This window comes from Sminthopsis crassicaudata, chromosome 3 (assembly GCF_048593235.1).
Source record: "Sminthopsis crassicaudata isolate SCR6 chromosome 3, ASM4859323v1, whole genome shotgun sequence".
NCBI classification, from domain to species: Eukaryota; Metazoa; Chordata; class Mammalia; order Dasyuromorphia; family Dasyuridae; genus Sminthopsis; species Sminthopsis crassicaudata.
This window is the reverse complement of record NC_133619.1, coordinates 335,479,156-335,506,667: the sequence shown is the minus strand read 5'-3', so window position 1 is coordinate 335,506,667 and position 27,512 is coordinate 335,479,156. Positions and strand designations below refer to the sequence as shown.

At 41.1% G+C, this 27,512-nt stretch overlaps 1 protein-coding gene across 7 annotated transcripts in view; it reads right to left on the bottom strand.

Moving 5' to 3' along the window:
* The window catches only part of RUBCN (rubicon autophagy regulator), a 76,790-nt gene that overhangs the window by 9,009 nt on the left and 40,269 nt on the right, over positions 1–27,512 (bottom strand). For 2 of the 7 annotated variants that reach the window (XM_074301504.1, XM_074301499.1), the window contains 12 exons: positions 22,527–22,680; positions 15,381–15,464; positions 13,459–13,618; positions 12,903–13,009; positions 12,201–12,357; positions 11,079–11,615; positions 9,384–9,428; positions 5,907–6,002; positions 5,094–5,209; positions 4,238–4,442; positions 3,807–3,908; positions 2,806–2,880 (listed from right to left, as the gene is read on the bottom strand). In XM_074301504.1, coding sequence (XP_074157605.1) covers positions 2,806–2,880; positions 3,807–3,908; positions 4,238–4,442; positions 5,094–5,209; positions 5,907–6,002; positions 9,384–9,428; positions 11,079–11,615; positions 12,201–12,357; positions 12,903–13,009; positions 13,459–13,618; positions 15,381–15,464; positions 22,527–22,565 — 1,723 coding nt within the window. In that variant the 5' untranslated portion in view covers positions 22,566–22,680. The remainder of the gene's footprint in view (positions 1–2,805; positions 2,881–3,806; positions 3,909–4,237; positions 4,443–5,093; positions 5,210–5,906; positions 6,003–9,383; positions 9,429–11,078; positions 11,616–12,200; positions 12,358–12,902; positions 13,010–13,458; positions 13,619–15,380; positions 15,465–22,526; positions 22,681–27,512) is intronic. The other 5 variants (XM_074301500.1, XM_074301501.1, XM_074301503.1 and 2 more) reach the window with 5 other exon arrangements.

The window sequence follows — 27,512 nt, the reverse complement described above, 5'->3', positions numbered from 1 at the left end:
GCTGAGGCAGCACCAAGGGTGACAGAGGTATTAAGGACTCACACAAACACATATTAAAAATTCAGTGGGAAAAAAACAAGAAAAGAGAATAAGCTAAAGAAGCAGCCTAACAGGGATAGTGTCACACCACTGCCAGGTCAAAAGCAGCAAGAAACAATCACATTTAACCAAATTCTGCTCAGAATTGTCCCTGCCCCACCACTGTTCTGGTACTGCCCCAGGGAAGACTGAGATGTCTGTCTCAAGGATCACAGAGGCAGATTAGGACTTTGGGTGTGAGTATGTGTGTATTGGGTGAGATCCTCAAAGAAAAAAAGCTTTGAAACAGGGAGCACAGACATTTCTCTAGGGTTCTATAAATCACCAAAAAAAAAAAAAAAAATACTGAGAAAGAGCTGGAAGGAGGTAAAGTAGTATATGTAGTCCTTTCTAGAGCTCTTAGGGTTAAGTTAGTGAGGAGTTGATAAATTTTTTTTACCCTCATTTTTGGGGGTAAATTTCCAGTATCATCAATTACCCCATATATTTACTATTGAGATCTGAAGGACAGGAAAAGAAGACCAAGCAAAGGCTATTCAGGTAGACTACCCAGAAGCCTCTACTTACATCACTATTTTTGTTCGTTGCAAAAGACAGCTCAAAACTTACCAACCCCTGATGAACTCTTGACTATTCCCCTGTTTTCTATTCCCTTAGCATTATTGTCACTTTATGTTTATTGATGTAGTATCTAAGTGTATACACGTGTAACATGGAGAATTGTTCAAGTTATGGATCTCTGGCAAGAGTTTCAAAAGGCAGATGGCCTTTGGAGCATGTCCTTCACGTATATTAGCCAGATCATTCCCCTCTCCCCTGAAACTGGGGTTAAGTAACTTGCCCAGGGTCACATAGGTAGGAAGTGTTAAGTGTCTGAGACCAGATTTGAACTCTGGTCCTCCTGAATTCAAGGCTGGTAGCTCTATCCACTGCGCCACCTAGCTGCTCCCTAGGCAGATCATTTTTAATCAAGTAATTTCCTGACAAATTCACAGATTCAGAATAGAAAGAGTCCTTAAAAGATGATTTAGTCTGAATCTGACATTTTACAGTAAGAAATTTAAAGTTCAAAAGGTAAACTATCTTCCCTAAGATCAAAAAAGATAATTAAAGAGCCAGGACTCAAAATTAAAGCCTCTGAACCCACATCAATCAATGCTTTCCCCTCTATAGCACACTGAAGGAAATCTAAAGAATCTTTTGTAACACAGAGAGTTGGCCAAGCTTTAAAGTTTTTAGGTCCCCAGGATATAAGAAAAGAAGGGAGATAAGGTAGTGTGGAAGAAATGGAAGAGAGATTGCTGTATTTAAAAAAAAAAAAAAAAAAAAAAAAAAAAGAAAGAAAAAAAAGAAAATGCTCAGGCAATTAGTTCTCTTCAAGGTAAGGAGAAAATGTGACAGTACAAGTAGGAAAGGTGCCTGAAATTTTGAACATCCTTAGTCACAAAATGTTACATCTGTCAAACTTGGATGATTCAATGTGAGTGCTCAAAAGTGCTACTGTGGGGAGCAATGATTCCTCCAGAATAGCTTCTCAAGCAATGAAAGTCAATACCACGCAGGAATTTGGGGATTCTCATTTCCAAACCTCCTCACTTTTTTCTGCCAAGTCAGGTGTAATAAAGAAGAAAACCTAACAGAACTCACAACTGCCTCGACATTCACAGAAGATGATTCCATAGAACAGACTACAACAATTAGCTTAGAAGAAGAGATATTCTTGATATGTGGCTTACTGAATTGGGAGACCCTAATCAAGTGTGAGGGAGAGAGAGGAAGGAAGTTAGAGAAAATTTATAAATTCTCAAGGATTTAAATTCTAAAATAAATTAAATCTTTAAAAAGAATTTTTTCCTCTGAACAATAAGGAAAAGAAATGTAGCTACTAAAAGGGGAATGCAAGGATGTCAGAAGAAACATGGTAAAGCATCTTAGCTGATGACAAGTGTCAGAAAGACCAAATAAGGCCCAGTTTTTCATTAAACCCTAAACAAAGTAAAAAAGAGACTAAAGCTATAATAAAAAGTAAGACCTATTAGATGCAAGGTAAGTTAGTTCTATTCTACTATTTAAGAAAGACTAGACTAATTAAATAGTGATAGATAATATTTAAGGATGAATGAGAAAGATGCCTAACTACTGCATTTCTATATTGCTTCTAACTGCATATAGTAATTTATATAAAAGTAATTTGTGATAGTGCTTAATATGCATTCTTAGCAAAAAAAAAAAAAAGAAAAAAGAAAAAAGAAAGTATTCTTAGCTTTCAATTATAAGGACTCTATGGAAAAATGTGATCTACCTTCAAGTGGTTAGCTCCTGTGAATAACTAGTGGTTTGGCCTAATGGCTTCACTTTTTGCCTGGTAAGAGCCAATCCCTAAGTATATGCAAATTAACATAGGGTACTCAAGTTTGATCTCCCACCATATCACTTTACTATAAACTTTCCACCTAGATAGCACTGTGGTTAAATTATAAATCTGACTTCTCATCTCCAATTTCCCTCCTACATTCACCATTTATTTTGGAATTTTCAGAACAAGAAAGAATCAGAGAACCACAAGATGAATGAAGGAGACTGTGGAGGCAATGAGTTCAATAAGGATCATTTTCTGTGGCTTCCATTTACAGGTTTCTGACTAGTTCCCCAAGAAGCCCTATCATTCTCTAGAACACTGGGATGGAACTACAATAATCAAAGGGCACACATACGTGCTAGAGACATACATAAACACACACAGAGAACATTCTTAACACAGGCTACCTGAAAACAATGAAGCCATGGACACTGACAGTCCGTTCTTTGACGTATGAATCAGGTTAGACCCATCACTACCATCTGTGTAACAACGGTAACAAAATGGTGCACTTCAGTGCTCAGGTCACAGAAAGGAGAAGTAACAGAGTGAAGGCAAGACTGGAGCCCACTATTTTCTGGGTGCTGGGATTTAACTCTTCATTTTTACATCCCCAAATCAAACTCTGATCTTCCCTGGGAGGCTGAGATCAATTCCAGAGAGTAGGCAGCCATCAGAGCTCACAGAATATTTTTATTCCACTTCTCCAAACCCAGCTGAAGGCATGTTTCCTATGGCAAGGTGATAGCTATCACCCCAGTTGACCCACAAATGCTCTATTTTTTTGCCAACTGAAAGAAACTGAGCCTGACCAGCAGCAGCCCCTGGGCAACTGTACCAGATTAGTTCAGTATTCATAAAAAATTCTTCCCTCCAAGGGGACCATCTGTCATCTTACGGTAATTTAAGCCTTGATGTTAGCAGGTAGATTCAAGGTCATAAAGCTATATTCATGTCTGCACTGTGAGAGAAAATACCATGGCACAAAGCTATGACAGCAATTAACAGTTCATGAGACTTAAATGGTTTCATGGGCTTGAAGGAAAAATGGAAGGATCCTTAAGCATCTTCCATGAAAAGAACTAAAAATGGGTTTGTGTGCTTCTATGTATAGGAACTTCCAAGTTACCTAAGATATTTTGAGCACTAAGTCAACTTCCAAGCTGTTTCTACATCTGGAAATCTGCAGCAGGAAATGAGTTCCCTAAACTGGCATGAACAGCATCCCATAGTCTCTGAGAATGATAGCAAACAAGCTATGGTGAAAAATTTTAGACATAGCTAGTTTGCTATAAGGGAATATGTTTGTTTCTTTTTAAAGTAAGTGCCTACCTAGGGTAGGTTTCTGGGGCTTCTGTGGGGAAGAAAACAATGTAAATTTGTGTGTAAATAGTGTAACATTTTTTACCTTGGATCTCAAATTCATCGACTTCGTCAGTGGAGCCAGAGTCAGAAAGTCGTGCTGAATCACGTGAGCTGAACTGGGAGCCACTGGAAGTGACCAGAAAGCCTGTTTTCAAGGTGAGAGAAAGCAGTTAACAGGATTGCCCCAGGCCCTTATGACCCAGCAATGGAAGAAAAAGAACAAGTAAGGCTATGAGGCCCTAAGGATAGGACATGATAGGAACTCAAAAGAGGTATCAAGTGAAACCCTAACTGATGAACAGGAGTAATTTCCAGACTTATTAGGTCCAGTCCAACATCCTGGGTCATGTAGGAACAAAGGAAAGGAGAAAGTGGAGAGGCAGACAGACTAGCCCTGGCAGGAGTATGAGTTCAGGAGGTCCCAAAGAACCAGACTAAAGCAGGGCAAAAAAGGACTGGACCGTGGAGACTCACTTCCATGCTCAGTCTCCTGGTAGGCAGGGAGGAGGTTCTTGGTACGGATCTGCTGTCGCCGAAGACGGATTTTTTGTTTTAGCTCTTGGATCTCTTTATCACTGTCATCCTCTTCTTCCTCATCTAGGTGTTGGTTCATCATATTGCACTTCATTAGTTCAATGGCAGCAATCAGGGACTCTGAGATGCTAAAGTGGGCATTTTCCTAGGACAGGAAGATACCAAGGGAAGGTTACTTGGTGACGAGGCAGAGATGTTGAAGGTGTCATCAATTAAACCTTACAAATTTGGTGTCCTCAGACGTTCACTGCTTCGCCTCCTCACTCTCTGGAGAAGCTACCAGAGGAGGGCTAACTGCCAGAAAACTTCTCTGCCCTCCTGGCTGAGCCACCATGCTTTATCTCATTGCAAAGCAGCTTCCTTTCCTCGGGTTCTCCAATGCCCACCTCTTCTCGCACCCCTTTTGGCAGAAATAAAAGTCATGACCTGAGGTCCTTTCCTTGTCATCTAGGGCCTGCCTACATGCACAGCGGCGTCTTCCCATAGTCTTATACAAACAAGAGTGACTATTGTTGTTCTATGATTTGTATCAATGTACTTAGGAAGAAGCATGTCTGGAAAGAGCATTTTTAAGTGAGAAATCAAGTGACCAGATGGCACATGCAGCTCCTCACAGGGACAACGGATTTCAAAAGAATGGGGACAAACTACTGGGATTCAGGGAAAAAGGCTCCCTTGGCTGTTCCCAGAGCCAGACTTAAGCTACCTTCTGTTTGTGAGGGGTAAAACAGGGAGCTGCGGGTGAGGACCAAAGCCAGCCTTTTCCACCTCCCCGTTAGCCCCCGAGCCTCTTTACCTTCTCCAGGTCTGCACAGCTACCAAAATCCTGTTCGGACAGGTAGCTGATGAGGGATTGTCCTTCTGAAGGCCTTCGGAACATGCCTTCCCCTGAGCATAGGTACTGATTACCATCTGGGAAAGAACAATGCAGAGAGGGGGTCAGCTTTGAATGGGGACATAACTCACTGGGGCCTTCAAAGAAGGAAGCCTCTGTCACAGCAAAGATGCTCCTCCCAGGCTTCCCCAGCCAACAGAACCAAGCTGGAGGGAACATATTTCTATCTCCCGTGGGAACATGCTAATTTAAGGAAGTCCAATTCACCAAAACTCCTGGTAGCTAAGTTTGGTGAGACCACAGAAGCCAATAAGACCTCACAGAGTGCCCCAGAAGCCTGCACCTGCACCAGCAGACTCCTACCCCCAGTTCCTTTGCAAAGAATCAGAAAAAGGCTCTGGGGCTAGCCCTGCTGCCTCTAGGCGCTTCTAGGCAAAGCAGGCCTGCCCTCTCTTCACCAAGGCCTCCACAAGGACATCTTCAAGGTCCCACTGACTCTGTGGGAGATCTCGGCCATCCCATCTAGATCCCCAGATAGCCACACAAGGGCTGACAGAGGGTGAGGAGGAAAATATCAAGGAGGAGAAGAAAGGAAAGTAATAGAACCGTGTGACTTACAGCACCAGAGCTAGGAACAGCGAAAGGGAAAGTTTGTCCTGTACAATATGTACCTTCTACAGAGCTGAGCTATTCTAGAGCACAGGGGTTCGGTGCAAAAGCAGGGCAATGAAGCCAGAAAACAAGATCTCCCCTCACCTCCCCCCACTCACTTACCATACTCCATGTCCACAGAGCTGGGGGTGCTGCCTTCCCTGTTTTGTCCAGAGGAGGAGATAGGTGCATTCAGCTTTGAGCTATCATTTCTGGATTCTGATAGGAGCCAGCACATCAGGGTGGGGGAGGGGGGGAGAGAAAAAGGAGTGAACAGGGGAAAACTTACCCCTTTCAACTTTAGAATGTAAGCCTTTAAGGAGTGTCCACTCCTACTTCTCTTGAGAAAAAAGGGAGACTTCATGCTAACTGGGAACAGTTCAGGAGTGTGGAAAGGAGACATGAAGCCAAGTCAAGTGGGCTCCAACAGTAAGAAGAGAAGGTAGTGGGAGTGGACAAGAATGTGAGAAACAAGCAAATCAAACGAGGTTTATGAATCAGTTGTCTCACTGTCTTTTTCTTCCTCACACAAAGTTTGTTTCTAGGAGATTTCCTGCTAAGGGTCAGAATCATTCATCTCACTAAAATGTCAGAAACGGGGTTACCCAGATAGCCACAAGATTGTCTCAGTATACACAGGAAGAAAAAAAAAAAAGCCTTTTTTTTTGCCCAAGGGGATAAATGATTGCTAGAAAAACCATTCTAATTTATGTCAATTGTCTTCCAATAATGACCACTCCCCCCACCAAAAAAAAAGAAAAAAAGAAAAAAAAAAAAGGCCATCCTCAACATCCTCAACTTAGGACAAATGCCTTCAGAAGTCATCATATTAATGACAAAAAAGGCAAACCTACTCAAAAATATCCCATTTTTCCTGAATGTTAGATAGCAAAATCACAAGAAGGTCTGCACTGGCCACTCAATTTTATTTTATACAATTGGATCTGGACTGAAAATTTAACACATGCAAATTAAACCCATTCCTGGCCTGGGTTACAGAATCAAGCAGCCACCTTAAAGGCAATACCACCAAGTAGTCAAGGAAAAAGCAAGACAGCTATGACTGGAAATACCAAGTGAAAGAGATAGGACTGGTTGTACCCAGTCTTATCAGAGTTGTGACAGAAGCTGGTTATTTCTTGTCCAGGAATAAAAGGGTTATGGGGAGCCTAGGGACTGAATGCCAAGAAAGGAGGTTCTGGTGTTCTACAAAGGTTGTCAGGGACATTGGACCCTGAGATTGGGAGGAATTGAGATTAACAAGTGGTTCATTAGCAAAGTGGGAATTAGCAGTAGAGTGAAACACATTGATTGATTCATTTTATGACTCAATTCTGGGGCTAGCTCACATTCCTTTCTATTCAATTGTGGGTCTAGTCCAATTTCCATCCTATGAGAATATTTTATTCAATTGTGGAGATAGGGAAAAAACCTTATTTTACTGTTTCTACCCATCTCTCATGGTTGAGAATCTAGACTATATCTCCTTCTTAGAGACCCTTAAATTAGAATGACCTAGGTGTACTGATGAAAACCCAGTCAGATCCTAAGATTTATGCAAGGAGTTTTCTCACCATTTTATATATATATATATATAAATATAAAAAACAACTTATATTTCTTATCTGAAAACAGGCCCTGTACTGATTAATCAGTTATTATTTCCATGTTCCCTTGATTGAATATAGACACTTTGTGAGGTTGGACACCTCCTTTGCTGGTTTCAGAGAATTGTGCCTTTCCTCTCTCAACCTGGAAAGTGCCTGAGTTTTTTTCCAATTAGAAATCAGATTATCTACTTTTGTATTCTGATTGCTTTTTTAGATCTTATTTAACTGTTTTTAATGTATTAAAAACATCTATATCTCCCTGTATTTGGATCCAGTGCTAAAGCTGAGAAAGCTATTCATCCTGATTTATGCTCAAAAGCTTAGGCATTTATTTCCTCAGTCATTAAATCTCTCACCCACAACAGTTACTAAGAGAAAAGGTGAATAAGGGGTAAATGATAGCCAACTCTGTTCTTTGACAAAGGACATCAACTTGTCAGCTGTTCTACTAATGGCCGGTTAACTCTCACATGGTCAGCTGAGGCCTTGGTGTACTGTTTCAACTTTGAGCTCTAAATATATTAGTCAGGTTATGTGTGTCCCTGACCCCAAACACCAGAGTAAGGAGAGAATGGCAAAGCCAGTAGTGTGTAATAAAGACATGTTGCTGAGGTCAAGACTAGATAATTATTCATTGGTCTCTTGTGCCCAGGTAGTAATGGAGTGGAACATCCAGTGACCCAGAAATTACAGAATTTTCAGTTGGACTGCATCAACCTACAATGTTGTGGAAAAAATTCCTCTCTGATATCATAAGCAGGTAATAATTGTTACTATCAGAGTAATAATCTGATAGTAACAGAGTAGTAATCCATTCTACAAATGAATAAGCTATTAGAAGTAAGAGTTTCTTTTCTAAGATGAGTTAAAAGTCTGACTTCTTGTAATTTTCATCCTTAATTTTGTTTTCTAGAACAACATAGAAAAAGGGCAATGTCTTCTTTAAATAAAAAGCAACTATCATATTTCCACCTAATCTCTTTCTTCCCCTTTGAATTTGTTTTTTATTTTTTTTAATTAATATATGCCATATGCTCTCCCTCCCTCCCCACCCCTCTCTTTGAGAAGGCAAACAATTTGATATAGGTAATACATGTGTAGTCATGAGAAGATGTTTCCATATTATGACCCCTTTTTTTCAACCATTCTTTTCATTCCTTTCCATCTCTTTTGTCAGTGCCTCCCTTTAAAATGTAGTATCTAAGCTTGAATAGAAATTACTGACACAATTTTAATGTTTATTCAACAACCACTTAAGAAACCATATAAATAAGCCTTATTTCACTGAAAAAATGCAGTTGTTGAAATTAAAAGGAAAAAAAAAAAGATTCCACAGACTATGGACAGTAATGGAAAATGGAAGGGCAAAAGAAGTGGGTGTGGTAAAGAACATGCAGCACACGTTCCTGGGTCATAGGAAGGAAAATACAAACTGGTGTTAATTCAAGAAACAGTATGATTTGGTATTAGCCTGAGAAATTGTGTCACCCAATCCATCATAAAGTCTCTGGATGATATATTTCTCAATTTTAATGGGAAAAGTCACACAGATAATTTGATTTCTCTTCCTAGAAGTTTCCAAGATTCTGAACCACTTAACTTTGGCAGAGATGCTTTAAGGGTCAAGCCAGTTTTGGTATCAAGCCTCCTGGTTTCCCTTACTTCCCTCAAGACTCTACTCCCATCTAACCTTTTGCAAATCATCTTTCCCTATCCTCTGAAGCTATCTATCTTGTACATAAAACAGTGTTTACCCACCATGAGGTACTCTGAAGACAGGGAGTGTGTTTTTTTCTTGTATTCCCCAGAACTTAGACTGAGTGCCTGAAATGTAGTAAATGCTTAATAAAAGTTTTAATAGAACACCAAAGATGCCTCCAAACTAAGCAGATTTGATTTAACACCAGAATGTAAAGGGAGGCTCTGAGTCAAGCCAAATAAATGGTTGCAGTTGAGAAGGAAGAGAAAAAATTAGAACTGGTTCCCAAACCTGCAATAGGATCTTCAACTATAACGGCGATATTCCTGAGGCCTTCTGTAGGCAGAGAGAAAGGAAAGCAGAAAGAATAGAGACAATCATGAGAGTGAGAAAGAGAGCAAGAGAGAGCGAGAGCAAGAGAGCGAGAGAGCGAGAGCGAGAGCGAGAGCGAGAGCGCGCGCGCGCGCGCGAGAGAGAGAGAGAGAGAGAGAGAGAGAGAGAGAGAGAGAGAGAGAGAGAAGGGCGGGACGAGAACGCAGGCAAGCAAGCACTTTTTTTACTTACCATATACCATCTTTCAACATCTCAGGGAAATATCCTACTCTGCCAGTGAAGCCCTCCCTGGCTCCCTTTTCTAATATTGTTTCTGCAATTTTGTGCTCCTCTCTATGGATTCAGAAATAGGGGGCAGAGGAAAGTATATGACTGCAGGCCAACGAGCAAGAGCAAGCCAGGTACCAGGGAGTAGCAGGAATTCTGTTACAGAGGGCCCGACCCAGCTGCTCTTGGGGCTGTCACCAGGGGCTAAGCAGAACAGAGACTTTGTTTTCAGCCTTTTTCTTAGACATCTCCAGATCAGCCAAATTAACAACGTGGTCAAAGGCGATCACTGTATGTGTGGGCAGCTGAGGATGAAGTCCCCAGCTCCTAACCTCCAAGAAACAAACCTTTAAGATCTGTAGGAATATCACCAGAAACCAAATATAGCCCCAGCAGCTGGTCAGGGCTCTCCTCCTGTCCTTTCTTTTCTAAATGGGGACCTTCTCCCCCCAAGGCTAGTTTCAAGCACCAAAGGTTCACATCAGCTTTTTGAGTTTGTGAGAATGCCATTGCAATGAACCCCACTACAGGGCCTCTAGACATCTATACAGCCGGGGGAGGAAGAGGATGGTGCACATGGCAATCCCCATTTCCCTGGTGCCATACGGCCTGTACATGAGGAAGGTCTAGGAAGCCAGTACCCTTGTGCCCCACTGCTACCCAAACAGAACTAATAATGTATCCAGCCCCTTCAGTTCCATTTACTAGGTCACAAAGGTTTCCCCCACTCCTAACATCTTTACCCTCTATTGTCCAGCAACAAACCCCAATGTCTCATTGGACTGTTTTCAAAGCAGCATTCTGTGATAAACTGCCTGAACAAAGGAAATTTTGGAATCAGGAATTTAATGAAATTATTCTTAAAATGCATGGATGTAGTTTCTCTGATTTTAAGAGGCTGGGGAGGGGGTGACTTAAAATTCTAAAGGAATCCTTTTAATTCTAATAGCCATGAACTCTAGCTTCTCTAATACTCAAGATCAAGTGAAGAGAATCAATTTAGAAATAATGATTAAAGAAAGAGAATGATAAATTTCTTTTTCTTTTGCTTTTTTTCTGGGGGGGGAGGGCAACTGGGGTTAAGTGACTTGCCCAGGATCACACACCTTACAAATAAGTGTTAAGTGTCTGAGGCTGCATTTGAATTCAGGTCCTCCTGACTCCAGAGTCAGAGCTCTATCCACTATGCCATCTAGCTGTTCTGGGAACAAACATTTTCAAAGAACCAGATAAGCAGGAAAACCTTCCTTTGCCCAGCAGCACATGGACTTTGTTTACAGAACCATCAGCAATAAGGAGCCCCCTTTCTCATCTCCAGACCCGTGGCTACCACCCATCTCTATGTCACCTCAATCCAAGTGAGCATCCTGAATGAATCACCCTTACCTTGGACTTTCCTAGAAGTTAGATTGGTGTCAGAGTGTGAGCGGGTATGGCTCTTCTTGGCTCCACCAGAGACAGCCAGTGTTTGGCCCTCTGAAAAGCTGGACCTCTGCAGGACCCCCAGCACCTGGCCCTGACCAACTCCCTCTTGCTCGCCCACAGAGGAGGCCCGAGAATTGGCTTTCTGGGAGCTGCTGGAAGAGAATAAGTTAGAACTGCTGCTCTTGGAGTTGCTGCTGTTACTCTGACAGCTGGAGGCACGGGCTCGACTGCCCAAGTTGCCAATGGCTAAGTATTCAGGCCCGTCGTTGACATCACTTTGAGGGTCGTCCTGGCTGCCGGTCCATGGCTCCTCACTGGGGCTGGTCAGGGCACTGGAGCTCATGTCGTTTGAGGAGAGCGGTGAATCCCTGGCCGATGCAGAGGCTGCAGGAGAAGGGAGGCCCTGCAAGGACTGTTCCCCTGCCAGGACCGCTGGCTCTTTGCTTTCTTGAGGTTTCCGAGGAAGGCCAGAGAGGGAGAAGGAAGTGGGTCTTCTGTCTAAGATAACAAAGAAAAGAGGCAAAGGGTAGCTTGGAATCACACGGTAATTATAAAGAATGCTCATACAACCAACAGAACCGGACAATCCACTTGTATTTATATAAGATGCAGTATGCGCCCAACCCTGTGCTAAATATGTAAGCCTGGAGAAGACAGAGCATAGTGAACCTATGGAGCTAGAAGAAACCGTACAGATCACTGAGGAACTCCTCATTATAAAGGGGCACTGGAAGCCCAGCAGGTTTAAGTGCTGTGCCCGGTGCCACATACATCATAAGGGCAGAACAGAATTCATACTTAGATCCTGACTTTGAATCCAGAGCTCTTTCCACTATACCATGGAAGAGAGAAACTTCATAGGATGAAAATCATTTTTAAAAAATCCTTCTTAGGCATGCAAGCAATAAAGCCAGGAAGATTTTAAAAGAAAACTTTCTTTTCGCTATTTTTCTCTATCCTGCTTATCTTGGGCTGCTCTGGAAGATGGAGCTTTAAACACCCTAATCACAAGTCACACACTCTCCCCCATTTTATGTCCCCCAGAGTAGGGGGAGCTGGGATCACTCCCTCCCCCCTCCTCACCTGTGATGGCGATGGGGGTAGATTGGTAGGGGCCAGAGAAGGAGCCAAAGTAACATTGCTGGGTATACTTGGCAGGAGGGGTGTTGGATGAGCCAGGCAGTGCTGTCAGACTCTGGCTTTTGGTCATCAGCAGGGGGGTCTCGTGCTTCCTGGCAAACTGAAAGGAAATAAGAGTCCTAAAGGATGAGGACCACGCACAGACCCAGCAGCTGGCTGCTGCTGCAACCTGAGCTTGTCATCAAGCCCCTCCATTCAGCAGGCTGGGGAACCATAAGCTTTCTAGTGGTCAGGTCAGGAGTGTCAGATCAAGAGGGAGGCCAAGGCCCTGATTAACTAGAGCCAGCCTAATGTTCTCAATCCTCAAAGGGTAAAACTTATCATGTGTAACACCAGGTTATGCAAGGAACCAGTGGCCCCCCTCCTTCATTCCTACTATGGATGCAGTACTAATTCCACCTAGGCTTTAGCAGTACTTTGTTCAGAGGGGAGACTTTATAGCATCCTAATGTTTCTTCTTAAATAGAAATCAATCCTTCAAAATGCAAAGAGAGACGCCAAACTAATCCCACCCATAAAGCCTACCTGATGACATTTCTATTTTCCAAAACAGAGTGGGGGAGAGAATGGAGTTTTACCATTGGGCCCCACCTCCTGAACCCCTCAATGAAAGCAGGCGGCAGTAGTACCCCCACAGCCTCTCACCATGGAGGCATCGATCTGAGCCAGGAGCCGAGGATTATTCTGTTCTACTGCCTCCAGGCACTGCAGCATGGCTGCCACATGAGCACTGCTCAGCAGGAAAGCAGCATCTGCAGAGAAAGGCAGCCCACATTTAGGAAACATCTTTGGTCGCCCCACTTCCTTGTGAGCAGGGAAGAGGGGCAGGAAGCCACTAACTAGACAGGAAAAGACTATGGAACAAAGTCAACTTGTAAAGTGATAGCGGGGAATCAAGAACAGATGCATGAAAGACTAGTAATCAGAGGGATGTGTGCATGAAAGAGAGAGAGGGAGGAGAGAGAGATAGAGAAGGAGAGACAGAAAGAGAGAAAGACAGAGAGACAGAGACAGAAAGTGAGAAGGCATAAGGGCAAAACACTGGCCCTGTTGTATAAGATGTGGAGCAAAGAAAGAGGGAGAGCTGGCCACCCTGCTCTGACATGGAGACAGGGGAAGCACTATCTTGGAGATGACAAAGTGCACTTTGCAAGGCTCAGCGAGGGGCCCAGGAAGGAAAGGCTCTCTGGCTTCTGCCTACCTGTGTAGAATTTCCTGATGTACTGTCTGTCCTCCAGCAAGGGCCGCAGCTGAGCAGACAGGCAGTGGAACTGCAGGCTGTGCTGCAGCCACAGCTCTGCAACGGCCTGGTCCCTCACACCGTCTGGGTTTGGCTGGCCATTCTCATACAGGCTGATAAACTGAGAGACAGACAGCAGGCATGTGTATGTGTTAGGGCTGAAAGCCTTATCTATCATCACAGAAAGGCCAAGGGCCATCAGAACCCAAATGAGGGAGAAAGGGCATGGCCCTCCCCCCTTGTCCTTGGATCAATGAACAGGGGAGGGAGTAAGGAGGACCATTGGGAGTCCTTCTGGCTCTACCATTTTCAGTTTGTGAAATCTCCTAATGGGGAGGCCCCTCTACCATTGCTCTGAAATTTCTAGTCTCCAGGGAAGCACTCATCCGGGACTGCCCAGCCAGAACCTATCAGAGCTAAGACTTGAACGTGAGCCTTCCTGATTCTGAGATCAGCTTCTCCACTGGATCTTTCTTTTTGCACCTAACAGGTGCTTAATAAAATGTCTGCTGATTTGCACTGACTGACTTGCCAATGCCATGGATCTGGGAGCAATAACCAATGTCAGAACCCAAAGAAATATTACGAGGCTGGAAGAATGGGCAAAATTGAAAGCTGGGATGGCTGAGACAGGAACATCTCTGATAAATGACAGATTACAGTCAGCAAAAACGACCAGAGAAGGGAAAAGCAGTTAAGACTAGATAACCAGTTCCAGAAGAGAAAAGGCTTATAATTGTACCTATGTAGCTTGGCAGCATACCCCCTCTCCCATTTTGCCCCTGAGAAAAGTCTAAGTCAGTGGACTAACTCACATGGTTGACAGTGCTGGATAGCCCCTGCAAAGAAAGAACACCCTAGGAGGATGTTTCAGAAATATTAGGAGAAAGAGATAATGGAATTCCAGTCAGGAGCACCAGAGCTTAAGAGCACAAGAGCAGGGGGCAGCTAGGTGGCACAGTAGATAGAGCATCAGCCTTGAATTCAGGAGGACCCAAGTTCAAATCTGGTCTCAGACACTTAACACTTCCTAGCTGTGTGACCCTGGGCAAGTCACTTAACCACAGCCTCAGGGGAAAAAAAAAGAGCACAAGAGCAGATAGGGTTCTGGCTTCTCTTCAAAAGGATCAGGGCCATGTTTAACTTTGGACCAAGGAAAATGTTAGGGATTTCATCTCTGCTTCATCTCTGCTATTATTCTACTACTATAATCAGCAGCTTATGCTCAAATAAATGGGCCGGAGGATAATGACACAGTCACAGCCAAGTATATAGCCCACCTGGGACTAGGCAAAGGGAACCTCTAAGAACCTGCCATTTCCTCTCTTCCTAGTGCCACTTTCCCTTAGAGCCAAATTCTACTCTAATGCTTTTCTTGTCCCTTCTTTCCTGATGTTTCAGACAAGCTGCTGCCAGCAGCCCTGCATTCCACAATGTATACTCTCTACGCACAAACTATGTTCTAACATAGGACACAGGGCCACAGTTTTCAAGCTAAAAGGGATCATTTAATCCCACTCTTTGTTTCAGAGAAAAGAAGACTTTTTTTTCCCCATAGCTCTCTATAATTATTCATAATTGACTGCACTTGAATGATTCACAGGACCACAGGTTTGGAGTCATCAGAAAAACGAGAGGTCACACATGTGAAACCTTTCACTTGTACTGCTCAAAATTAAAACAGCCACTCTCCCCCTGTTTTCCTAACCCAGTTTTTCTCTAGGAAATAGGCACCATCTCACCCTATTTAGTTAATAAGAACTCTGCCCCCAACATACCTCCTTCTTTACACACATCCACTCACTCCCCTACTTAGGGCAAACCTGAATAATAATATTTTACCTCCAGCATGCCCAAACATCTCCCTCAAACCCATGTCTTACCTTTTCCACATGAAGGGCCGAATGAGGGCTGAGCCACCGAATGTCCTTCACAAATTGCCAGTAATCATTCTGTTGGCAGCATACCTGTCCAGGGAACACACACAGTAAGTATAACCTTCATTTGTATCACTAAGGACACCTTGTGTTACACCTTAGGTACATATATCTGCTTTTAAAAGGTTATTCTCAGATGTGATGGCCAGCACCAGACTAAAAGCCAAAGAAAGATGAGATTCAGTGAATCCAAGCCACCAAAGGCAGTACAAAATTTTTCTTGGGTCTGGGAGAATTGCCTTTATGGGTCAGCAGTCCAAAATCCAATAATCTTGTTATGGGAAAGGAATATGTTGTCCCTGGTGCCTTCTCCCTACTTGGCAGCATGCAGTCAGGTTTCTGGCATTTGTCCCTGGCCAGAAGCGGACAGGCGGAGACCTACCTTGGGAATTTGTTCCCTTTCCCTGCACTGCTGCCAGATGACTTTGAATAACATAACTTGGCTCCTTTGTGCTATGGTTTCTTCTTTTAAGAAGAGGAAAAAAATATGTTAGGAAATCCTGCTTATTCTATCTTGACTAATTCCCTCTGGTACCTCTGCCTAGGATACTTCTCATCTATGTTACTGAGGACAGTTTGTTTTGTTTTGTTTTTTAATTTTTTTTTTTTTTGCTCATTTATTGACCATGAAAATATTCTCAAAATTTAACATTCAATGCTGCCACCTACACAGGTAAAGCATAAAATGAACATTCATATGAGTTTCATAAGTTGTGTCTAGGAAAACATTTGAAATTATTAAAAACTCTGTCATGACATGGTCAAACAAGGAAAAATTCTGGTTAATCAAATCTGAAATTGAATGACATTTTTTAAACAAAGGATTAAAATACATTACACCATAAAACCTTTCATAGTTAAAATCACAACACAAACCACTTCAAGATATTACTATGCCTTGGAGTTATTTTTTTTTCATTTTTAAAAATTTATTAAAGCTTTTTATTTACAAACATATGCATGGGTAATTTTTCAGCATTGATCTTTGCAAAACTTTCTGTTCCAAATCTTTCCCTACTTTCTCCCCTAGATGGCAGGTAGTCCAATACATGTTAAATATATTAAAATACATGTTAAACATGTATTGATCAATCTCCCATCTAGGGGAGGGAATGGGAAGAAGGAGGGAAAAATTGGAACAAAAGGTTTGGCAATTGTCAGTGCTGAAAAATTACCCATGCATATAACTTGTAAATAAAAAGCTATAATAAAAAAAGAAATAAAAGAAAAAATATATATGTTAAATATTTATATATTTATTTATACAATTATCTTGCTGCACAAGAAAAATCAGATCTAGAAAGAAAAAAAAAAACGTGAGAAGGAAAACAAAATGAAGCAAACATCAACAGAAAGCATGAAAAAGCTATGTTGTGATCCACACTCAGTTCCCATAGTCCTCTCTCTGGATGTAGATGGCTCTCTTCATCACTGAACAATTGGAACTGATTTGAATCACCTCATTGTTGAAGAGAGCCAAGACAGTTTCTTTGGAAGAAAGAAAAGGAAAAGGAGGAAAAAGAAACCAAGGATTCTAAGATTGACCTTTAAGCAATTAGTGCTTCTCCCGAAAGACTCCTCTCTCCCCTTGAGAGTACAATGGAAGCTCAAGCAGGATGTATCACTGCTTTCCTTCCCTCTCCAGGCTAAAAGCTTAATGCCCAGAACAGTTTTCTGATGATATAGCAACTTGAAGAAATTTGAAAGCCTTAGTATTGAGTGAGATAAAAGGGGGAAACAAAACTTCTCCCCTCCTCTCCCCTAGATAGCAGGTAATCCAATACATATTAAATATGTTAAAATATATGGGGAACAAAACTCTTGATAAGAGAACTTGAAAAGGAATATGAAACATCAGTAAGCTGGCCTATATCTTGCAGAAAAAGTTTCCCTTCTTGGACTATACTTGTTATATTTTGTGTCTAAAAAGATGACATACTTTTGCTCCTTTTACCACCACAATGATTTTAGGGAAAAAAATTTTTTTTTAATGAAATGACATCTGTTTCTCAATGTGTAGACAAAGTGACTTCAAACATATTATTAACAACGGTAAAAAGCAATGCTAATGTTCTACATTACCCACGTCATTTTCAATAGATCTTTTCATACGTAGTACTTTACTAGTAAACATTAATCTCTTGGGATGTCTCCTTCCCCTGCTTCAAATGGTGAAAGAGGAGGCAGAAAGAGGAGAAGATGGTCTTCTTTTAGGGATCCATTGCAGTTGTGCCTCTCACTCACAGTGGCACTCCTCACAGACTTGCTGGGTATTCTAATTATTCCCCTGGGAAACACCCACATGGCTTTTATTAGGCTTGACTGAGTGAGCCAGCAACTGACCTGCTGGCCTATGAGAGCATCCATGAGTCACTACTGCAGCCAGATGGACAAACTCCTTCCCTTGAATAGTGTGACTACCCTTCTAGTTTCTTGTACTTAGTTCATCACTCTCTTGAGCCCAAACACACCCTGCCACGGAGCCTCCTCTGCAGCAATTTCTGAACCCCAGGTGTCCTGCTTCCAAGAAGCTGACAAGCACTACAACTTCCATCACAACTTCAAGGATTGTGGGATTTGTAAATGACAGATGTTAAACATACACTGAGTCCAAACCTTCTTACTGTACAAAAGGAAACTGCAACTGAGAGAGAGGATGGCTCTCCCTCACCTCTGCCAAAGGTCACACAAGTCAGGATGAGAGTCCAGATGCAAACCGAGGTCTTACTTCTCTGTGTCCAGGTTTCTCCCGGCCCTCAAGCTTCTTCTATTACACCTCCCTAGGTTCCTTCCCTCCATTACACCTCAGAGAAGAACTGATCGCTTTCACCTGACCAAACCAGACATGCAATTTCCATGGAAAGGCACTTATTCTTTTAGATCTCCACAAGATGTCCTTGGCATCTTTGTTAATGATGTCATAGTAGTCTTTCAATTTCCAGTGAGAACATCTACACACATATATCACATTTACTTATTTTGAAATAATTTGTAAATGAGGGCAAGTAATTTAAAAAGTACTGAAGTAAATAATTTTGTAAAATGAAATCTTTATTTTATCCTCTAATCTGAGAGCTATGTGAATTAAAATGGGCTTTAAGTCCAATGAACTGGGTATCATGTCACTACTTGAGAGGAGAAAGGCAAAGGGAGATCTAGCAAGAATTAACCAAAGGAGTCTGGATCCTGCTTTTTGAGTGCTACACTACTGGCTCTCTCTCTCTCTCGCTCTATTTTTTTTTTCTTTTTTTACTTCCTTTCTTTCTTTTTTCTTTTTCTTTTTTTTTTTTTTTTTTTTTTTTGGCTGAGGCAATTGGGGCTAAATGACTTGCCCAGTGTTAACATAGCTAGGAAGCATTAAGTGTCTGAGACTAGATTTGAACTCAGGTCCTCCTGACTTCACGGCTGGTGCTTTATCCACTGTGCCACTTGGCTGCCTCTACATTGTTGACTCTCAGTAGTAAAACATAGACTCTGAATCAAAAGATCTGGATCAAATGTTAATTCTGGCTCTAGCACTCACTGTGTGACCTTGGACACTCCACCTAATCTCTCTGGACTTCAGTTTACTTACCTATAATGAATGTATCAAACTAGATCATGTCTGAAATCTAGTCCCTCCAGACTTTTACCTGTGCTAGATAGTCTAGGGCCCCTTGTTCTTAAGAAAGACCTGTCCTAAATAAAATTGTTAAGTAAAAAACAACGTGGTATATCTCAAGATTTCATGATAATCACAGCAACCACTTAAAATGTTTCTTGAGAAGTAGTTTATAGAGAGAGCTTAAAGCACCTATGGAAGTTGTTTAGTTCAGAAACAGCAGAGAAATACCTAAGATTCCTCTCTCTCTAGCCTTTATTTGCTTATCTGTGAAGTCAGGAGATAAATATTATGTTATCATGTGATGGTAGTGAAAAGTCAGAAAATTCAACATTTAACTGCAACAATATGTTCTGAGGGATTTACACAAAGCATTTCAATTTCTTTGCCCTCTACCCCTAAATATTTCCCTTAACTACTGATGCTTTTCTCTGAAATTCAACCATTAGAAAGCCACCCACCTGTTTCCGAAGTTCTGATACTAATTAAAATGCAAAGAACCCTGGAAATTAAAGGACCTAAAATGCAAATTATTTCAACCGATCTTTTAAAAAATGATAGTTAATGAAAATTGAGTGGGGAATAAGGAAATTGAGTGGGGAATGGCTGATTAAGTTATGGTATATGATGTAACAGAATATTATTGATCTATAAGAAATGATGATCAGGATGATTTCAGAAAAGCCTAGAAAGACTTTATATGAACAGATGCCAAGTGAAGTGAGTAGAATCAAAAGAACATTGTATATACAACAAGTTTATGTGATGATCACGTGATCATTTGGCTCTTTTCAATGATGATTCAAGGCAATCCCAATAAATTTGTGATGGAGCCATTTACATCCAGAGAGAGAACTACAGAAACTGAACATGGATCAAAGCATAGTATTTCCATCTTTTTTTGTTGATGGTAGTCTGTATTTGCTTGGTTTTTCTTTCTTGTGTTTTTTCCCTTTTGATCTGATTTTTCTTGTGTAACATGACAAATATGGAAATATGTTCATGAGAATTGCATATGTTTAAGCTATACTGGATTGCTTGTTGTCTTTGGAAGGTGAGAGAGGGAGAAAAATTTGGAACACCAAGTTTTGCAAAGGTAAATGTTGAAAATTATCTTTGCATGTATTTGTAAAAATTAAATATTATTAAAATTTTTTAAAAATAAAAACAAAAAATAAGTAATAAATAAATGATATTTAAGAACAAGTTTTAATAGAGAAGAGTGCAGGCCTTGTGGCCTCTCAGATAGCAATATAAAACCATCATGTTCTAGAGTGAAGATGGAGATTGGGAGAAAGGAGAAAGAAGAATCTTAAGAAATGGAAGGACATCAAAGGCTACTATTTCTTAGAAGGATATGGAGGTATGTGTGTAGGAGGAAGAACAAGGTGTACTTTGTTCTCAGATCTGGACTTGGGATTTCATTGGTATTAGGGAAGTAAGGAAACTTTCTCTCCCAATGCAAATTTATGCCTATTCAACAACTTACAAATCTTATTGAGTTGCTTAGGCACTGAAAGATTCAGTGATTTAAATATAGATTCTCCTCTCAGGCCTCTATCCACTTCATCTTGGGGGGGGCCTCCCTTTCACTTTACAAATTTTGCCTAGGACTGGTCCCCCTGAGAAGAACGGTATATAAACAAGGCTTTCTGCCAAGCATGATAGAGAAATCACTATATTATCTAACTTCAAAATTTGAGGTGTGAATAAAAGAAAATGAACTCAGTGACAGTTTATCTTTAGGGGAAAAAAGTGGAACTGAAAACTTTTCTCCAAAAATCAACTGAAAATTGATAAACTGATAAAGAAAAGTGTAAGGGCCCTTTACATGGGCGGCGCCACAGCGCAACGGGAGATTGAGTAACCCAGGAAGTATTCTCTGTGGATATTAGGACTGCCCTGTGGGTAGGATCTTGGCCACATTGAGATAGCTTCATAATGGGTGACTCTCTTGCTGATTGTCTGTGTGTGTGACCTCACAGGCCCTTTATAAGCCCACTGCAGGCAGCAGTCGCTCTCTTTAACCTGGCGCTCTTTAACCTGGTTCCCTAACCTGGGGTAGCCAAGCCAAGCTGATGGATAGCTGAGAGGTAAGGAGTTTGGTAATGAACACGTGGGTCTTCTGACCAGGTGTTCACTAGGGAACCAACAAGTCAGGGCATTATGTGAGTGGGTATAATAAAGGCTTTTAAGATTACACATAGTTGTTCTTGAGCGTGCTACTGGTTATTAAACTACAGATTCAAGAGATTGTGGCCAGAGACCTTTGAAGGCCTCAGAGGCGGCGAGCCGGGTAGAGCTGACACTGCAAAGGTCAGTGGTCAAAAGTACTCTGTTGGGCCTAGGACAGACTAGTAATTGTAACTGCCAGGAGGGCATGTTACAGAAAAGTTTCCTGAGATCTTATGCACAGCAACAAGAAGATTATATGCTGATTAATTCTTATGGATGTGGCTCTCTTCAACAATGAGATGATTCAAACCAGTTTCAATGATCTTAAGATGAAGAGAACCATCTATAACCAGAAAGAGGACTGTGGGAACTGAGTGTAGATCACAACATAACATTCTCACTTTTTTTGTTGTTTGCTTGCATTTCATTTTCTTTCTCACTTTTTTTCCTGTTTGATTTTTCTTATGCAACAAGAAATATATATGTATGTATGCATATATTGGATTTAACATGTATTTCTACCATGTTTAACATATATTACAGTACTTGCCATCTGGGGGGAGGTGAGGAAATTGGAAGTCAAGGTTTTTGCAAGGATTAATGTTATCCACGCATGTTTTGAAAATTTAAAAAAAAAAAAAAAAAAAAAAAAAAAAAAAAGATCCTTGGAAAGTTAAACTATATTGTAACTATGCCAAAGGACCCAATAACATTTCTAAGAACTCTCTGAGGGTAATCTCCAGAGCAACCCTTTGGATTCTAATTACAGCATTTTCAGTCCATACTCTAGCTGCCTTGCCAGAAGAAATGCCAACAATTCACAGAGCTAATTTTTCCCTTTACTAGCTGGAAAACAATGTAGGTTCCTCAATTTGGAGAAGAAACTCAATATTCCAATTGACTAAGAATCAAGGAAAGAATCTAGGATTCTAAGATAAGAAGGCATTCTCAAATAATATTAAATCAACTCATCATTCAGTTCAATAAGATTGGTTCGAGGGCAAAAAAGGGAAAAATTTTTCAAATTGGATACAACCATAATCTAATCAGGATTTTGTCCAAGTCAAGGGCCAACTCTACCATATTTTTGTTTTGTATTTTTATTGTAGCAATCTCTTTGCTATGTATTTTTTAGGGAAAAAAAATACAGCTTTGAATTGAAGGATCTCCTGAACATAATTAACTAATTTCCTGGTACCCAGATTCATTGGCTTGTTTGGCCCTTTTCTCCCAACTCACTTATAATGTAACTCATTTTCCCTTCTTCCCAATGATTACTTTTGTGTAGCTCATAAACAAGAAGGGTCTTGGCGTACCTGGTCATGGATGAGCCCATGGTAAAGGATGCCCTTCATATCTCTGCAAAGTCGCTCCAAGCCTCCATATTTGGACCAGACATTGGGATTGTTGGCCGACACCAAACCCTCCACAGTAGTCTTCAAATTACTCAGTAACTGCCAGTGTTCCCTCCTGCAATGACATCAAACATACTATAAGTAAGCTTCAACATGCCATTAGCTTGTTACTTCAAGGCCAACAATGGACCAGGGTGCCTCATCTTGTCCCATATCCTGTTACTATTTCTGCTGCTAATGTGGTAGGGCCATGCTTCAACATGATTAGGTTTGTATCAAACCCTAGGACAGTGGTCCTCAAACTTTTTATATAGGGGGCCAGTTCACTGTCCTTCAGACTGGTGGAGGGCCGGACTACAGGAAAAACAAAAGCTCACACTCTGGCCCCTCAGCCCATTTGTCATAACCCGACGGGTCACATAAATGTCCTCAGTGGGCCACATCTGGCCTGTGGGCTGTAGTTTGAGAACCCCTGCCCTAGGAGGATGACTATAATGGTAAATTCATGTCTGCAAGGGCTTCAAGCTTTCTAAAAACATTCATATTCTGATGATCCTGACAATAACCTAACCACATGGGTGATTCAAAAGATGGACATTTATCAGGCATTTGTTAAAAGCAAGACACTAGAAATTCAAAGAGAGATACAGATAAAGCTGTTGCTCTCAAGAAGTTTATTATCTGACAATAATACAAGTACACAAAAATTATGACAGGGAACGACAAGAATACAAAGAATAAGTCCAAGAAAATTGATGATAAAAAATGTGAGAAGAGCCCACTTTTACCTTGAAGGCCAAGGCAGGCTTCAGAAAAAACAGTGCCAGTGACAGGCCTTGGGGGGGGACTTGAGTAAACAAACGAGAGTTTAGACAGGAGAGGAAAAAAATACATTCCAGGTGCAAGAGATACTGGGAGCAAAGAGATAGGAGGGTGCACATGTGACTCAGATGTAAGGTATGTAATGTTCATAAGGCTGACTAGGATGGGTCGTGAAGGGCCTTAATGGTCTGGAGCAGGAAGTTATACTTTATTTGATAAGTTACAGCCCTATATCAATAATAGGTCTTGGCATTCAACAACAAATCTCTAATAGAGGCAACTACACATCATTTGAAATAATTAGGGTCACAAATACTTCCTCAGACTCAAAGAAAATAAGCTAACACCTGCTGTGTTTCCCACTGAGGCAGTTAGGTAGATAAAGCACCAGGGGAGTCAAGAAGACTTATCTTCCTGAGTTCAGACATTAGCTGTGTGACCCTGGACAAATCGCTTCACCCAGTCTGCCTCAGTTTCCTGCCTCAGAGTTTTGCCAAGAAGACCCCAAATGGGGCCACAAAGACTTGGGCAAAACTAAAACAAAGGCAGAAGTTTGCAGTGCTGTGCTATAATGCGGTAGAGGATACAAAAATTCAGCAAATGATTATTTATGCCCCTATGTGTTTACCTTAGTTAGACTAGCAAGAATAAAACCGTAATTCTCTCTTCTCAAGGGGCTTAAAAGGTAGTTGGGGAAATACACTTTGACCTGTCTGGAATGCCCATATCTTCCACAGGTCCTCCTGAGGATCTTCCCAAGGACCTGAAGAAGCAGGTTATCCAGTGGTGACCCCTCCATACCACGCCTCCTTTCCTAATGCTTCCTCAATGAGAGCTGTAATTACTGCTACTGTAGAAGTCATCCAAGCCTAAGCCCACCAAACTACCTATGGATCTTGAATTTTTAGGGACAGATCTGTAATCAGGGAGCATCCTCCAAAGATTGACTTTCATGATCTTTCTCCTAGGGCACAGTTAGAACCATTAAAAGTACATTCATAGTTCCTTTTTTTTAACCTATACCTTTTCTTTTGTTAATCTGTCTGACCCATAAAACTTCCTCCCCAGCCCAATAAGTAGTTTCGATTTATTTTCTAAAATATTACAGTTTAATGTGCCAGCCAATGAGACAACTCTGTTCTGGACCCTCAGCAAGACATATTCCATGCCAGTGACAAACATCTGTTTTATGCCTTTCCTGTTATTAACAATCAGAGATCCTCAAAAAGAATTCTCTCTGTGGTTGCACATGTCAAGGAAATTGAGAGACTACTTGTGGGGGGGAAGGCCTTTGAAACTATTTCCCTTTATCAAGTCAAGTCAAATGTCTTGTGGCAATTAACATGTAATAAATTGGGACCATGTTAAAACAGAGGCAAGGATGGAATATAATTAAGATCAGTCAACAAGCATTCATTAAGGCTTACTGGCATACTTCAAGCATTAAAGAATTCTGAAGAAAGGAGAGCAACATATTCCAGAGCAGGGCTTCTCAAATTTTTTGTATTTGTGATCCATTTTTGCCTCCAAATTTTTATATGACCCCTGTAAAATCTGAGCTGAGGTGTTTCTGTTAAGTATTCATGCATGTGCAGCACAAAGTGCCCAGTGTTCATAAGCAAGACTTGCATGATGCATCATGGGCAAACACAGACACACACACCTCAAATTCATTATGCATTTGATTTGTAGTTACTTTTTGGCCATAAAGTTCTGAACCCTTTACTGTTGCCAATTCTTTCATGACCCCCATATTTAGTTATAAGACCCCATGGGGGTCACAATTTACAGAAAAAAAAGAAAAAAATTAGCCTCTGTCCTGAAGGAGCTAATATTCAAAAGTAGGAAAAATGTACATAACTAGGTAAATTAAAAATATAGAGAGTAAATGAAGATTGCCGACAGAAGGTATTAGCAGTTAGAGAAATTTGGAAAGGTCTTCTGGAGAGGGTAAGATTTGAGCAAAGTGTTGAAGGAAGCTAAGAAATGGAGGGGAAATGGAGCATTCTGAACATGGAGTGAAGAGACAGAGTCAGGAAGACAGGAAGAGCATTCTGTGTATGGGGGATGTAGAAGACCCTTACCCAAAATGACTACTCAGAAATCACTCAAAATAGAAAGCAGAAAGGTCATTTATTATAACTCCAGAGGATGAGCTGTTCTATCAGGAGATAAGAAAGAGAAAGCTCATGGTAAGAGGGCTAAAGAAGGAGTAAAGATACACAACTTTTATAAGAGATTACATCACAAGTAAGAGAGCATTGAGAAGCATGGGGGTTATTGCTATCTGGAGAGACTGGAATGGAAGGTTTCTGTTTTCCCAAGATCACCTAAAAATCAGGCCTTCAGGCTCAGATATAGCTGGCCAAGGCTCAAGTACATATGAGCCTGCACATATTATACAGGTCATAGGGGGAACACTATTTCTGTGTTCCATTTTCATTATTTCTATGAAAATAAAATACAGAAAAAGAATTCACACATTCCTGTAAGTTCTTGACCTTAACTCTCTATTCCACACATGTGTGAGGAACAGCAAGCAGGCCAGTGTTGGGTCATAAAAGGTTATAGAGGGGAGCAAAGGCTGGGCAGGAAGGAAGCAGTTATATTATGAAGAAGCTTTAAACTAGCCAAACACAGGGCTGGAGCAAAAAAGGATTTAATGGATCTCAATAAGCAGTAAAGTTGGAGGAAGGTTGGAGTCCAGAACTTGGGAGACAAAGGGGCCAGTTTGAAGGCTATTACAATAGTCCAGAGGAGAGGCAATGAGGGTCCAAACTAGGCTGGTGGCTATGAGGAGAGATAAAGAAGCATCTGAAAGATTCTTAGAAGGTATCAGTGACAAGGCCTGTCAAAGGATGCATGTGTGGGGACAGCAAAATGTTCAGACTCCGAGACTTCAAGTCAAGGAACTCTGAAAGTTATAGGAAAGTTGGGAAGGGAAGGGGAAAATAATGAGGGTTTTTTTGGACATGTTGAACTGTTATCCAATCAAAATAGCCACAAGGTAGTTGGATATGCCAAAATGGACCTGAGGGGAGAGCTAGAGCTGAATATATAGGCCTGGGAATCATCTTCATTGAGATAACAATTAAATCCATGGGACCTGATCATGGAACATCACCAAATGAGATAATATGGGGGATAGGGAGAAGTGGGGAAGAGGAGAGAAGCTATAACATGGGACTGGCTTTAACATTTTGGAAGAAGATCCTGCAAAGGAAAGTGTATCAGACAGATTTAAAAAAAAAACAAACCACACACACAAAAAAAAACAAAAAAAAAAAGAAGAAAGCTATCACAAAACCTAGAGGGGAGAGAGCATCCAGTAAAAAGTGGTCAATACAATTCTCAGATGATGAAATTGAAACTATTTCCACTCATATGAGAGAGTGTTCCAAATCACTACTGATCAGAGAAATGCACATTAAGACAACTCTGAGATACCACTACACACCTGTCAGATTGGCTAAAATGACAGGAACAAATAATGATGAATGTTGGAGGGGATGTGGGAAAACTGGGACACTGATACATTGTTGGTGGAGTTGTGAAAGAATCCAGCCATTCTGGAGAGCAATTTGGAACTATACCCAAAAAGTTGTCAAACTGTGCATACCTTTTGACCCAGCATTGCTGTTATTGGGATTATATCCCAAAGAAATACTAAAGAGTGGAAAGGGACCTGTATGTGCCAAAATGTTTGTGGCAGCTCTTTTTGTAGTAGCTAGAAACTGGAAGTTGAATGGATGTCCATCAATTGGAGAATGGTTGGGTAAATTGTGGTATATGAAGGTTATGGAATATTATTGCTCTGTAAGAAATGACCAGCAGGAAGAATACAGAGAGGCTTGGAGAGACTTAAATCAACTGTTGCTGAGTGAAATGAGCAGAACCAGAAGATCACTATACACTTCAACAACAATACTGTATGAAGATGTATTCTGATGGAAGTGGAAATCTTCAACATAAAGAGGATCCAACTCACTTCCAGTTGATCAATGATGGACAGAAATAACTATACCCAGAGAAGGAACACTGGGAAGCGAATGTAAATTGTTAGCACTACTGTCTATCTACCCAGGTTACTTATACCTTCGGAAGCTAATAATTAATGTGCAACAA